General features: G+C 37.0%; 1 protein-coding gene across 4 annotated transcripts in view; it reads right to left on the reverse strand.

The window, feature by feature from the left end:
- Positions 1–224: 224 nt before the first annotated feature.
- The window catches only part of KIAA2026 (KIAA2026 ortholog), an 87,676-nt gene continuing 75,002 nt past the window's right edge, over positions 225–12,898 (reverse strand). For all 4 annotated transcript variants that reach the window (XM_058565767.1, XM_058565768.1, XM_058565766.1 and 1 more), the window contains 3 exons: positions 12,200–12,315; positions 5,176–5,363; positions 225–4,068 (listed from right to left, as the gene is read on the reverse strand). In XM_058565767.1, coding sequence (XP_058421750.1) covers positions 440–4,068; positions 5,176–5,363; positions 12,200–12,315 — 3,933 coding nt within the window. In that variant the 3' untranslated portion in view covers positions 225–439. The remainder of the gene's footprint in view (positions 4,069–5,175; positions 5,364–12,199; positions 12,316–12,898) is intronic.

Below are 12,898 nucleotides of genomic sequence, written 5' to 3' on the forward strand. Positions count from 1 at the left end.
TTCACAATGCATAAATATATATATATTTTTTTTACAGAAACAAAAATAAGATTTCACTAATGACACAGAATACCATATCGTAGATATGCGCTGCAATAGTCCAAATTCAAGAAGAAATGTGTCAATGCAAGTGTGCAAAAGGCTAGCTTACTCCAAACTAGTCAAACTTGACTTTGTTCAATTTATATTAACAGGTAAATCCTGTCTATTTTAAACAAACAATCTTTGAAAACATATTTATACCAATGAGTGAAACGGAACAGATTTTTCCCTCCCCAAGAAAACAAAGCCTTGCTGCAAGCTAATGAAAATATACATTAAAACACACACACACAAAACTATGTATAGTATGTTTTCAACAGTATAATAAACAGTTAAAATTTTTATGGGAGTCGAAACAATGCCCCATTATTTAAAAACTGGCTCGTTTAGTCTAAATTCAAGATGCAGCTGTGTCAGGCTTCTCTAAGCCAGATGACTGAAAGGCAGGGAAGACAGAGGCAGGATTTCGACTGGCAGATACAACAATTTGAGAGAGAGATGAAGAGAGTGAAGAAACCTTAGATGCTGGAGTATTTATGGTATTCAAAATGGCTCCTTCTGGGCTAACCAGTAATTTTTTGACTGATGTGTCTAAATGAAATACTGAAGTGCTACTCGGCACTGGAGGATTACTAGAGCAAATGGCAGAAACCAAAGATGTCTTAGCCAAAAGAGCAGCTGGAGGAGACTTAATTACTGAAGTCAATGACACCGTTGGTGTTGGAGGTGGAACAGAAACTTTAGCAGTTGTGTTTACGATTTGTGGTGTTGTATGCACTGTGGGTAGAGAACTTGCATTCCCAAGAGAGTTTACAATTTTTGTCGAGTTTCTTAGAGAATGTTTTACAGGTTGCCCACTTAAGGAATTATCGGATGTTAGTGTGTTCTTCTGGGCAGGGTTATCTACTGGTGCAGGCTGAATGCCTTGGCCACTGTTAGGAACTAACGGAAGTCCATATTTTGGATTAGCAGCTATAAGGAGAACATGGCTGCCAGCTCCAAGACCTTGCGGTGGAACAATAAACCGAGTTCCATTAATCATGATCTGAGTACCAGGTGCCAAAGGTGTACTGGTGTTGATGACTATTTTTTGCTGAATACAAGGTTCACTAAACCGACCCATAGTCACATTTGATGGTGCTGTAGCAGTGTGAATGGCAGAGCCACCTGGAGCAGAACTACAACTGGGGGTTGATTTTACTAAAGCAGGGGACATTTGCTGGTTTGGCAGAGAAGCAAAATTGGAAATATTAATTATTTTACCTGGACTTGGTGAAAGGGATGGCAATTCAGTCTGAGGTTTATTTGTGTTTATATTTGTTGGCACTGTATTTGAAATCCCTGGTGACTGAAACTGGACAGAAGTCCGAGACTGTCTTTTACAAAGAGATACAGAACGTGTGGCTCCTGGTACTGTTGCCACTTGTGGAACTGTGTTGATTATTTGAGGGGATACAGTCACAGGTGTAGGCAAGGCAACAGTAACAGGGATTTGCAAAGCTGATGTTAAACATTTCGGAGACACTGTTGGTTGTGTAGTTGAAATCAGAACAGATGATGCAAGATGTCCTGTTTTCACAGTTGATATAGCCACAGTGTTTCCGAGATTTGCTGTGCAAAGTCTATTTGACAAAATAGGCATAATTCTTGAAGAGGTATCATTTCCACTGACTAAAACAGGAGGTCTTGTCCCAACTGAAGCAGAGGTTGAGGTCACTGAAAGAGAACCCAAAGATACATTTGCCCCTGTTACTGAAAACATGTTTACTGCTCTTGCTGCAGAAACCACTGATTCATTAACAGGAGTAATATTTTGACTCACAAAATTTGAGCTTACTGGAACTGAATTACCACTTGTTGACAATGGCAAAACATAGCCCTTGGTACTTTTTTCTTCTCCTTTTGGGGTTACATTTTGCAGTATGTTAATTGATGGTATAGCTGACACACTGCCTGAAGTATTTACAATTGCTTGACCTATGTTTAGTCCAATTTTCACATCTTTTATCTGAGACACAGTTGGTGACGAATTTATTTTTATTGGTGCTCCCACTGTAGATGGAATTAGTACTATCTGAGGTTGCTCTGGAGTCTTAACATATGTTTTATTCAAGGGAGGAGGAAGAGTTTGTTTTAATGGTTCTGCCACAATAGTTGGGGTTGAAGTGCCACTGGGAATTGGAGCATTAATAAAAACTAATTTCTGGGCAGAAACACCTGTAGTTGTTGGTGTGGGTGTCACATTAATGGCGGTTCCACTGCCAGAAGAAAGAATAGATGGAGCCGACACTAGCATAAGTTTCTGAACTGGAGTCCCACTGATCACATCTCCATTTGTTGCCACTGTTGCTTCTGATCTTGTAACAGGGTAACTTTTTGTGATATAATCTACTTGTTGCTGTTTAGTGGGAGTATGCATATTTGCACTGGTTTGTCCAAAATTTCCTGCTGATATGCTAATTACACTTACTGAACTATTTACTGTTGATGATAGTAAAGTGCTAGAAGAAACAGAGGACTTTAAGGGAGAAAGGGGTGTGTGTGAAGTTTTATCTATCATGTGGCCCAAATTACCACTGCAGGAAGGTTGGCCTAACGTAAGTTTGAGATTTTTCCCGACAGACGGATTAAAGCCAGCTGGAATGGAAACAGAAGTTGGTGTTTGGCCAAAAGGTGGGAGACTAGAAGTAGTAGTCGTTCCAGCTACTGGTGAAAAAGCAGAAGATGAAGAAGTTGTTGATTTTGGCACCAGAAATGCCTGAAGCTGAGGAGCAAAAGTGAAAACTGAACCTGAAGATAAACTGTTGGGTGAATTTTGGTCTGGATTGGTCTGTACTTTTACAACTCCAGTGTTTCCACCTCGTGTCCTAACAAGAATTGACTGTGAATCTCTTATACATACAGTTTTCAGTTCTTGCTTTGCTTCAGAACAATCAGCAGTTTGTCGTGCAAAACAGTTGAGGGAACTACCAGAATTTGTAGATCCACTTAGTGTCGCTGCTGATAACAGAGGCTGAACTGTTGAGGAAATGGTGGGTGAAGCAATGGGCTGGGGGAATGTGGCTGCTGAAACTGCATTCTTGACTTTTCCTGCTTCACTCTGGCTAGTCTTAACTGGTGGTGTTAATAAATTACTTATGGAAGTTACAGGAGACAAAGGCTGTGGTCTAGCACTATTCACATTAGACAAAGGTGTAATCGTCTTGCTGAAAACTGTATTAGGTACATGGGTAGAAACGCTTCCCGTTGAGTTGACAAGAACTGAGGCTAAAGAAGAGTTTACACTTGCTGTCTGCGGGAAAGAAGAACAATGTTGTTCTGTACCTTTTTGTTGAAGTGGCAGTATTTCTTTTGCAACTGCTTTCCCTTCCTTGTGCTGAATCACAAAATTCTTAGGCAGAATGAGAACCTGCTGCATGATTTTTTCTCCTGTGTTAGAATCCAGCACAGGTTGCATCTGAATCTTTACAGAGCTGTTATGAAGATCTATGGGCAACCACTGGCCACAAGGCATTTTGTATACCATCTGTAAAGGACCTTTTGTACTGGTGTGGCTGGTCAATGCTGGCTTTATAGGGCTTGCTTCTGGAGGAGATATAGCTGGCTTTTCCACAGCAGGAGCACTTCTACCTGTGGAAGGGGGCAGTTGATTTGTTAAGGTCACTTTGTTCCCAATATTCTTGGCAAGCAAGGCCTGAATGGGTTTGGTCCCTTTCTGGAGAGTAGACACTGGTGTTGAATCCACTGAGGCAAATGACTCTGAACACAGTGGCTCTGTATGCTTTGATTCATTTAAACAGTCAATCTGCATATCACCTACATTCTGAACTGTTGTCTCATTTGTGCTTAACTTTGCTTTCTTCCTTGGGGAAAGCTCTTTTGTGCTATCATCCAGATAACTAGTTTGTTTGGACTGTCGTTTAAGTGTTTTAGGCAGTGTCTTCAGTCCATCTTTAGAAGGCAATTCCTTTTTCAAGAACTTGCTTCTGGCCATAGGAAGATCTATTTCTGACAATTTCATATCATCTGAAAAAAAACCAAGCATTTTGTTTATATAAAACAGCAACTGAATAGCAATAAGACCAATTATAAAAAAGAAAGTCAATCTTTAAACTGACAAATTATAAAGAAATCTTCTCTGCAGTGATGCAAAAGTCTCAGCACCACTGATGAAAATTAAGATAAGGTGACCTTTGACATGGTAATCTTGATATCATAACCATTCCCCAAAACAACCTATTATTGAGAAAATTACTTTTGATGAAATTCTGCTGCCAATACAAGTGCAAAAGGAAATGCTACATCTTTTAAAGAGATACTCAAGCCAGCAATTAGGGTTCAGAATTTAGAAAGGAATTTGGAAAGGAATCTAGTCTACTTCTCTTCTTCTAGATAGGGAAATCTTGAAATCAAAGTGAGATGGTTCTCCCTTCTCCTCTATTTTTACAAACTGTAAAAGATTAAAAATGTCCAGCTCTTTCTGGTGTTTATTCCTACAGTAAAAAATTTATGTTCATATCTGGTCAAACCGGATGATGATAAGTTACTCCTTTTCAATTCACCAAAGACATGGAAAACAACAGGTTAATACATTTCTAACCACAAATTATCATACTAACTTCTTATATAACTAAAGAAAGTTATTTAACTAGATTTGCAGAATAATATGAGTTGAAATTAACTACAGATAATCTAATCCAGCCTCCTTATTAGAATGATGTCTCTGGTCTCATTAGGCCATCAACCTTTGTCATTCCTCATAAAAAAATCGTGAGTGTTAGGGACTTGCCAAGTTTCATCTAAAGCAAATATCAGAAATAGTGCTTCAAAAATAGTAATAATAAAAAGAAGAGGATGAACCTACTTCAAAGGAATTATAGATCAAGGATGTGTGGTCTGTAATGAGCAATGACATACCTACCGGTTTGGAGTCAGGCATTGGCTTCAGGGACTCCTAGAAATGTAATAATGACTCTAAAGAAACGTTTATAAGGATATAGTACACCTTCAAAACATACCGGATTTCCCCAATCAATATACTTCATTAACAAGATTATCCTTTATTTCCACAAAAGATACTAAAACTTCTCTTTGTGCTTTTAGTGTTGATTTAAAGAAAGTTTTAATGCCTACCTGAATCAAAGTGATCTTTCTCCAGGATATCTAGAGATTCCGTTGAGTCTATAGACTTACTAAATTCTACTCTAGGAGACTCTTTTCCAGGATCTCCTTCACCTTCTTCCATAGTCCATAGTTCTCTAGTAAATTTATCATGATCAGGCTGTCTTCTGAAATCATCATAGTCTTTCTTTAGGCGGCTCCTGAAATAAAGTGCCCGATATAACAAACAATACGTGTTTATTAAACTCTTGGAAACTAAACTAACTTTAACATTTTAAACTATTTATTGAAGTATTTTCTTTCTTTTTTTTTTTTTGTGAGGAAGATTCGCCCTGAGCTAACATCTGCCAATCCTCCTCTTTTTGCTGAGGAAGACTGGCCGTGGGCTAACATCCATGACCATCTTTCTCCACTTTATATGGGACGCCGCCACAGCATGGCTTGCCAAGCGGTGCGTCGGTGCGCGCCCAGGATCCGAACTGGCAAAGCCCGGGCTGCCACAGTGGAGCGTGCGCACTTAACCGTTTGCGCCACCGGGCTGGCCCCGGAATATTTTCAATTAAGTCACTAAAAACTATGTTTTAATCTCAAGTGTGTCTAAGATGCTTAGTTCAGTCCTGACAATGATTATCATTCAAGAAGACAAAACCCAGGTTGTAGGCATAAGAAACTGAAAAGATTATATCTGCAAATTCAGAATAAAGTATATGAACATACCACTTATTTGTCTTTCTAAAGGCTGCTGTTAGACCTATTAAATGAGAGAAAGGTTATTTTTTTTCTAGCTGCACTGACAGAAATAGATTTGAGATAGTCTTAAAATTACTGATTATAATATAGTTAAAAGGTCATTTAAAAACATTAATCAAGAAATTCTAAGAAACAGTATCATTATTTTTGACTATTATACAGAAAGTAAAACAAAAAAATCCATCATTTAATCCTGAGAGTAATCATATCTAAACCTTTGAGTCTCATTAGAAATATATTTTTAATAAGCATAAGGAAACACAGCTAAAAAGTGATCTTTCAGAGACCCTTTTCACATACAAACAATAGCTATGTTCCTATGAAACCATGGAGAGATGGAAACATTTCCAAATGATCACACGATATTTTAGAGGTCTTTTATTATTCCTTATGCTTTCAACTGAGTTTCTCTATTCTACCCTCAACTTTATCCTTAGTTTATTTTTTGTTTGTTTAAAAAAGAAAATCTGAATATACATTCTCCAATTTATTTTTGCTACAAATTCTTATTCGTGCATATTGGAGTTTAAGTCTCCCCTCTGTCACTTAACAGTTTTAAGACTTCGGGCAAGTTCCTTAAACTTTTTAAGCATTAGTTTACTTTTTCGTACAATGGGGATAATAATACTACTTATCTCATAGTATGTACGGCACACCAATATTCAAGAAATGTTAGTTAATAATTACTCTCAATTTATTTATGTTTTAAATTATTGCTTAAGGGTTTCAGGGAACAGATGAGGGCTGTAAGATACCAGAATGGATTACCAAAGGAAAACTGTAAAATTAATTTCCTTTTAGAAATACCTACATGGGGGTAGTATGAAGTTCTTCCCTTTGGAGTCTCAGCTAATAACTTTACTTCTCAGTTCAGGGAATATGGAAGCAATCAGACAAGAACTTTCACATGCTCACACCTCATCTGCATCTTAACACCTTCATGTGTACTCATATTCTCCATCTTCCTATCTAAGCTAATCCCTCCACTTATGCATCCTCTCTCACCTATTCAAGGATATCACTCTACCAAATGTCCCTTACTTTGCCTGAGTCCATTTCTGCCGATTAGATCATTTCTACCAGTATACAAACATATTTCTTCCATTAATAAAAACAAACAACAAAAAACAATGCACCCTCTCTTGACTCCAACTTTTCCTTCGAAGTAGTGCCCTATGTCTCTGTTCCACTTTACAGCAAAACTTCAATTCCTCTCCCCTAATTCTCTTGAACAGAATCCTAAGACTTTTACCCACTTCTCTACCAACACAGCTCTTCAAGATCATCAATGATCTCCATGTTGCCAAATTCAATAATGAATTCTCAGACCTCATCTTCCTCAATCCACCATGAGCAGCCCTCCTTTTTGAAACATTTCCTTTACCTGGTTTCCAAGACACCACTCTTTCTTCTTGGTTATCCTATCTTAATGTACATGCCTTAGTCTCTTTTGCTGAGACCTACTCATCTCCACCACCTCTAAATGTTGGAATATCCCAGCTTCAGTCTCTCTTCTTCTTTATTTATGCTCACATACTAGGTGATTTCTACCAGTTTCATAGCTTAAATATAATCTATATCCTGACAATTCCCAAATTTATACCTCCAGCCTGGATTACTCCCTTGAACTGGGACTCATATACTAAACTGCCTCCTCAGTAATTCCAATTAGATGTCTAAAAAGCATATCAAACTTGACATGTTGAAATCTAAACTCTTAGATCCCCACTCCTCCCCAAACCTGCTACTCCTTTGACTTTCCCTATCTCAGCTAATGGAAATTCCATTATTCCAGTTGTGTAGACCAAAAATAATAGGCATCATCTTTTTACGCCTCATTTTTTCTGACACTCCATATCCAAACCTTAAGCAAATTCTACCAATTCTACTTTCAAGATATATCCAGAATCCAACCACTCCTTGACATCTGCACTGCTACTATCCTGGTTCGAGCTACTATCATTTTTTGCCTGGATTATTGCTATAGTGCAACTGATTTCCCTGCTTTCATCTTTGACCCACTACACTAACCTCAGCATCGCAGGCAGAGTGAGTGCTTTAAAACATAAGTCAGATCACATCATATTCCACCTCTGCTTAAAAACCTTCAATGGCTTCTCATTTCAGTCAGAGTAAAAACCAAAGTCCTTGAAGACCTACACGACCTGGATAGCTTTCCCTATACTTCTCTGACTCTTGACTCTTACCACTTTCCTCCTCACTCCCTCAGCTCTGGTTACACTTGCCCCTTTGCATTTCCTCTAAATGCTAAACATGCTTCCAAACTTAGGGCTTCTGCCTCATCTTTTCCCTCAGATATCCACATGCCTCTCTCCCTCATCTCCTTCAGGTCTCTGTTCAAACAGTAACTCATCAGGGAAGCTTTCCTCGACCCCCTGATAAAAGATCAATCATCAACCTGTCCAAACGAGGTATTTCCTATTCCCCTTACCCTGCTTTATTTCTCTCCACAGCACTTATCACCATCTGACATTTGAGTGTGTCTGTTTCCTCCATTAGAAATGTAAGCCACAGATGAAGTTAGAAATCAGTAACAGAAGGAAAACTGGAAAATTCACAAATTTGTGGAAATTAACACATTCTGAAACAACCAATGAATCAAAGAAGAAATCCCTATAACGGAATTAGAAAATACTTATACATGAATGGAAATGATACTGTAACATACCAAAACTTACCGGACACAGTGAAAGCAGCTCTAAGGGGGGAATTTATAGCTATAAATACTTACATTAAAAAACAAGAGAGATCTCAAATCAACAACCCAACTTTATAATTTAAGGAGTTAGAAAAAGAACAACAAACTAAACCCAAAGCTAGCGGAAGGACAGAAATAATAAAGACTAAGTTAGAGATAAATGAAATAGAAAATAAAAAAATAGAGAAAAATCAATGAACCAAAAGTTTGTTCTTTGAAAGGATTAACAAAATTGACAAACCTTTAGCTAGATAGACTAAGAAAAAAGAGAAGATTCAAATTACTAAAAGCAGAAATGAAAGTGGGGTCATTACTATGGATTCTACAGAAATTAAAAGAATTATAAGAGTACTAGGAACAATTGTATGGAAACAAATTGGATAACCTAGATGAAACGGACAAATTCCTAGAAACACAAAATCTAACAAGACTAAATCATGAAGAAATCGAAATCTCAAAAGACCTATAACTAGTAAGCAGACTGAATCAGTATTCAAAAAATCTCCCAACAAAGAAAAGCTCTGGACCTGATGGCTTCACTGGTTAATTCTACCAAACATTTAAAGAAGAATTAACATCAATCCTTTCCAAACTTCTCCAAAAAACTGAAAAGGAGGAAACACTTCCTAACTTATTCTCTGAGGCCAGCATTATCCTGATGCCAAAGCCTGATAAAAACACCATAAGAAAACTACAGACCAATATCTCTTATAAACACTGATGTAAAAATTCTCAACAAAATACAAGCAAATTGAATTCAGCAGCATATTAAAAGGATTATACAACATGGAAAAATAGGATTTATTCCTGGAATGCAAGGAAGGTTCAGCATATGAAAATCAATTAACAGAATGAAGGAAAGAAACCACACGATTGTTTCATTTTTCACAGGAAAAGTATTTGACAAAATTCAATATCCTTTCATGATAAAAACATTCAACAAACTAGAAACAGAAGGAAACTGCTCAACATAAGAAAAATCATACATGAAAAACCCACAGCAAACATCATACTCAATGGTCAAAGACTGAAAAGCTTTTCCTGTAAGATCAGGAACAAGGCAAGGATGCTCGCTTTTGCTACCTCTATTCAACACAGTACTGGAAGTTCTAGCCAGAGCAATTAGGCAAGAAAAATAAATAAAACTGCTTCCAAATTGGAAAGAAAGAAGTAAAATTACTCTGTTCGCAGATGATATGATCTTATATGTAGAAAACCGTAAAGATTCCACAAAAAACTTGTTGGAATTAATAAATGAATTCAGCCAAGTAGCAGGAAACAAAGTCACCACACAAAAATCAGTTGCGTTTCTATACATTAACAATGATCCATCTGAAAAGGCAATTAATAAAACAATTCCATTTATAATAGCATAAAAAAGAATAAAATACTTATGAGTTAATCAAAGATGTGAAAGACTTGTACAATGAAAACTACAAAACATCGAAGGAAGAAAATAAAGAAGACATCAATGGAAACACATCCCATGTTCATGGATTGGAAGACTTAATATTTTTAAGACGTCGATACTAATTAAAGTGATCTACAGATTCAATGCAATCCCTATCAAAATTCCGATAATGTTTCTTGCAGAAATAGAAAAACCCATCCTAAAATTCATATGGGATCTCAAGGGACTCCTAATAGCCAAAGCAATCTTGAAAAAGAAAAACAAAGCTGGAATACTCACAGTTCCTGATTTCAAAACTTAAGACAAAGGTAGAGTAATCAAAATAGTGTGGTACTGGCATCAAGACAGACATACAGACCAGTGGAATTGAATAGAGAGCCCAGAAATAAACCCTCCTGTATATGGTCAAATGATTTTTTTACAAGGGTGCCAAGACCATTCAATGAGGAGAGGACAGTCTTTTCAACAACTGGTGCTGGGAAAACTGGATATCCACATGCAAAAGAATGAAGTTAGATCTTTACCTAACACCCTATATAAAAGTTAACTCAGGGCTGGCCCCGTGGTGTAGTGGTTAAGTTTGGTGCGTTCCACTTCGGCAGCCCAGGTTTGTGGGTTCAGATCCTAGGCGTGGACCTATACCACTCATGAGCCATGCTGTGGTGGCAACCCACATACAAAACTGAGGAAGACTGGCATGGTTGTTAGCTCAGGGTTAATCTTCCTCAGCAAAAAAAAAAAAAAAAAAAAAAAAATGTTAACTCAAAATGGATCAAAGACCTATATGTAAGAGCTAAAACTATAAAATTCTTAGAAGAAAACATAGGGCAAAAGCCTCATGACATTGAATTTGGCAATGATTTCTTAGACATAACACTAAAGGCACAGGCAACAAAAGAAAAAATAGACAAATTGGACTTCATGAAAATTTAAACATTTTGTGCAGTAAAGGCACTATCAACAAAGTTAAAAGGTAACCCACAGAATGGGAGAAAATATTTGCAAATCATATATCTGATAAGGGATTAATAGCCAGAATATAGAGAGAATTTCTAAAATTCAACAACAAAAAAACAAACAAGCTGATTCAAAAATGGGCAAAGGACTTGAAGAGGCATTTCTCCAAAGATATACAAATGGCCAATAAGCACATGAAAAGATACTCAATGTCACTAATCATTAGGAAATGCTAATCAAAACTATAATTATATACCATCTCATACTCATTAGGATGGCTACTATCAAAAAAATAGAAAATAACAAATGTTGGTAAGGATGTGGAGGAATTGAAATCCTGTGCACTGCTGGTGGGAAATGTAAAATTGTACAGTCACTGTGGAAAACAGTGTGGTGGTTCCTCAAAAAATTAAAATAGAATTACCCTATGATCCAGCAATTCCACTTCTGGGTATATAACCAAAAGAACTGAAAGCAGAGTCTTGAAGAGATATGTGTACTATGTTCATAGCAGCATTATTCATCATAGCTAAAACTTGGAAACAACATAAGTGTCCACTGACAGACGAATGGATAAGCAAAATGTGGTATATGCATACAATGGAATATTAATCAGCCTTAAAAAGGAAGGAAATTCTGACATATGCTGTAACACAGATGAACCTTGAGAACGTTATGCTAAGTAAAATAAGCCAGTCACAAAAAGACAAATATTGTATATTATATGAGGTACTTAGAGTAGTCAAAATCATAGAGACAGAAAGTAGAGTGGTAGTTGCCAGGGGCTAGAGGGAGGGAGGAATGGGGAATTATCATTTAATAGGTATATAGTTTCAGTTTTACAAGATGAAAACAGTTCTGGAGATAGATGGGGTGATAACACAACATTATGAATGTATTTAATACCACTGAACTGTACACTTAAAACTGGTGAAAATGATAAATTTTGTTTGTGCATTTTACCAGAAGGAAAAAAAGTCAGGGGAAAAAAAAGAGAATGTAAGCCACAGAATATGGGTTTTGTTTAACCAACACTACTTTTTAAAGGCTTAGGAAGTGCCTTGCACACAGTGGGCTCTCAAAAATACCTGTTGAATTACAAATCAATGGAAAACTACTATATGAGTCCAGGACATCTTCCCATAATCATAAATTAAGAGCCCTAAATTAAGTAAAACAGATTATAAAACTGGAATTACCTGTTCCTTTGAAAAGCTTTCATTAACTTTGGTTCCCATGGCAGCAATTCATTTAAAAGACGTATCAATGTACTATGCAATTCTTTTACAGCTTGCCTCCGATGATACCATTTGCCCTAAAAACACAATTTTAAAAGTAAATGCCTTAGATTTAATCTAAAAGTGAATGTCAAGCCTTATTTTCTGAGTAAAAACAAAACATCAATACCCACTGAATAAGTATCTCTTCTTCAGAGGTTGTAGAAAGGAGGGAAATATCCTGTAATAAATCTTATTTGATATATTTTAAAGATTCTCAATTCTACAGGAGAAATCTAAAACCCATTTAATTGGGCCGGCCCCGTGGCTTGGCAGCTGGGTGCACGCGCTCCGCTGCTGGTGGCCTGGGTTCGGATCCCGGGCGCGGACCGACACGCTCTTCTCCGGCCGCGCTGGGGCCGCGTCCCACGTACAGCAGCTGGAGGGATGTGCAGCTATGACATACAACTATCTACTGGGGCTTTGGGGAGAAAAAATAAATAAATAAAACCTTTAAAAAAAAACAAAACCCATTTAATCAAACCAGGACACAAAATTTTAAAAAAGTTTTTAATTGGGCCCATTATAAATATTTTAATAAATCATTTACTAAATACATGTAAAGATACAAACATTTATATAAACTCATTTAATATGTAAATGATAAGGCTCCCTTCTGCA

The sequence above is a fragment of the Diceros bicornis genome, chromosome 22 (assembly GCF_020826845.1).
Source record: "Diceros bicornis minor isolate mBicDic1 chromosome 22, mDicBic1.mat.cur, whole genome shotgun sequence".
NCBI classification, from domain to species: domain Eukaryota; kingdom Metazoa; phylum Chordata; class Mammalia; order Perissodactyla; family Rhinocerotidae; genus Diceros; species Diceros bicornis.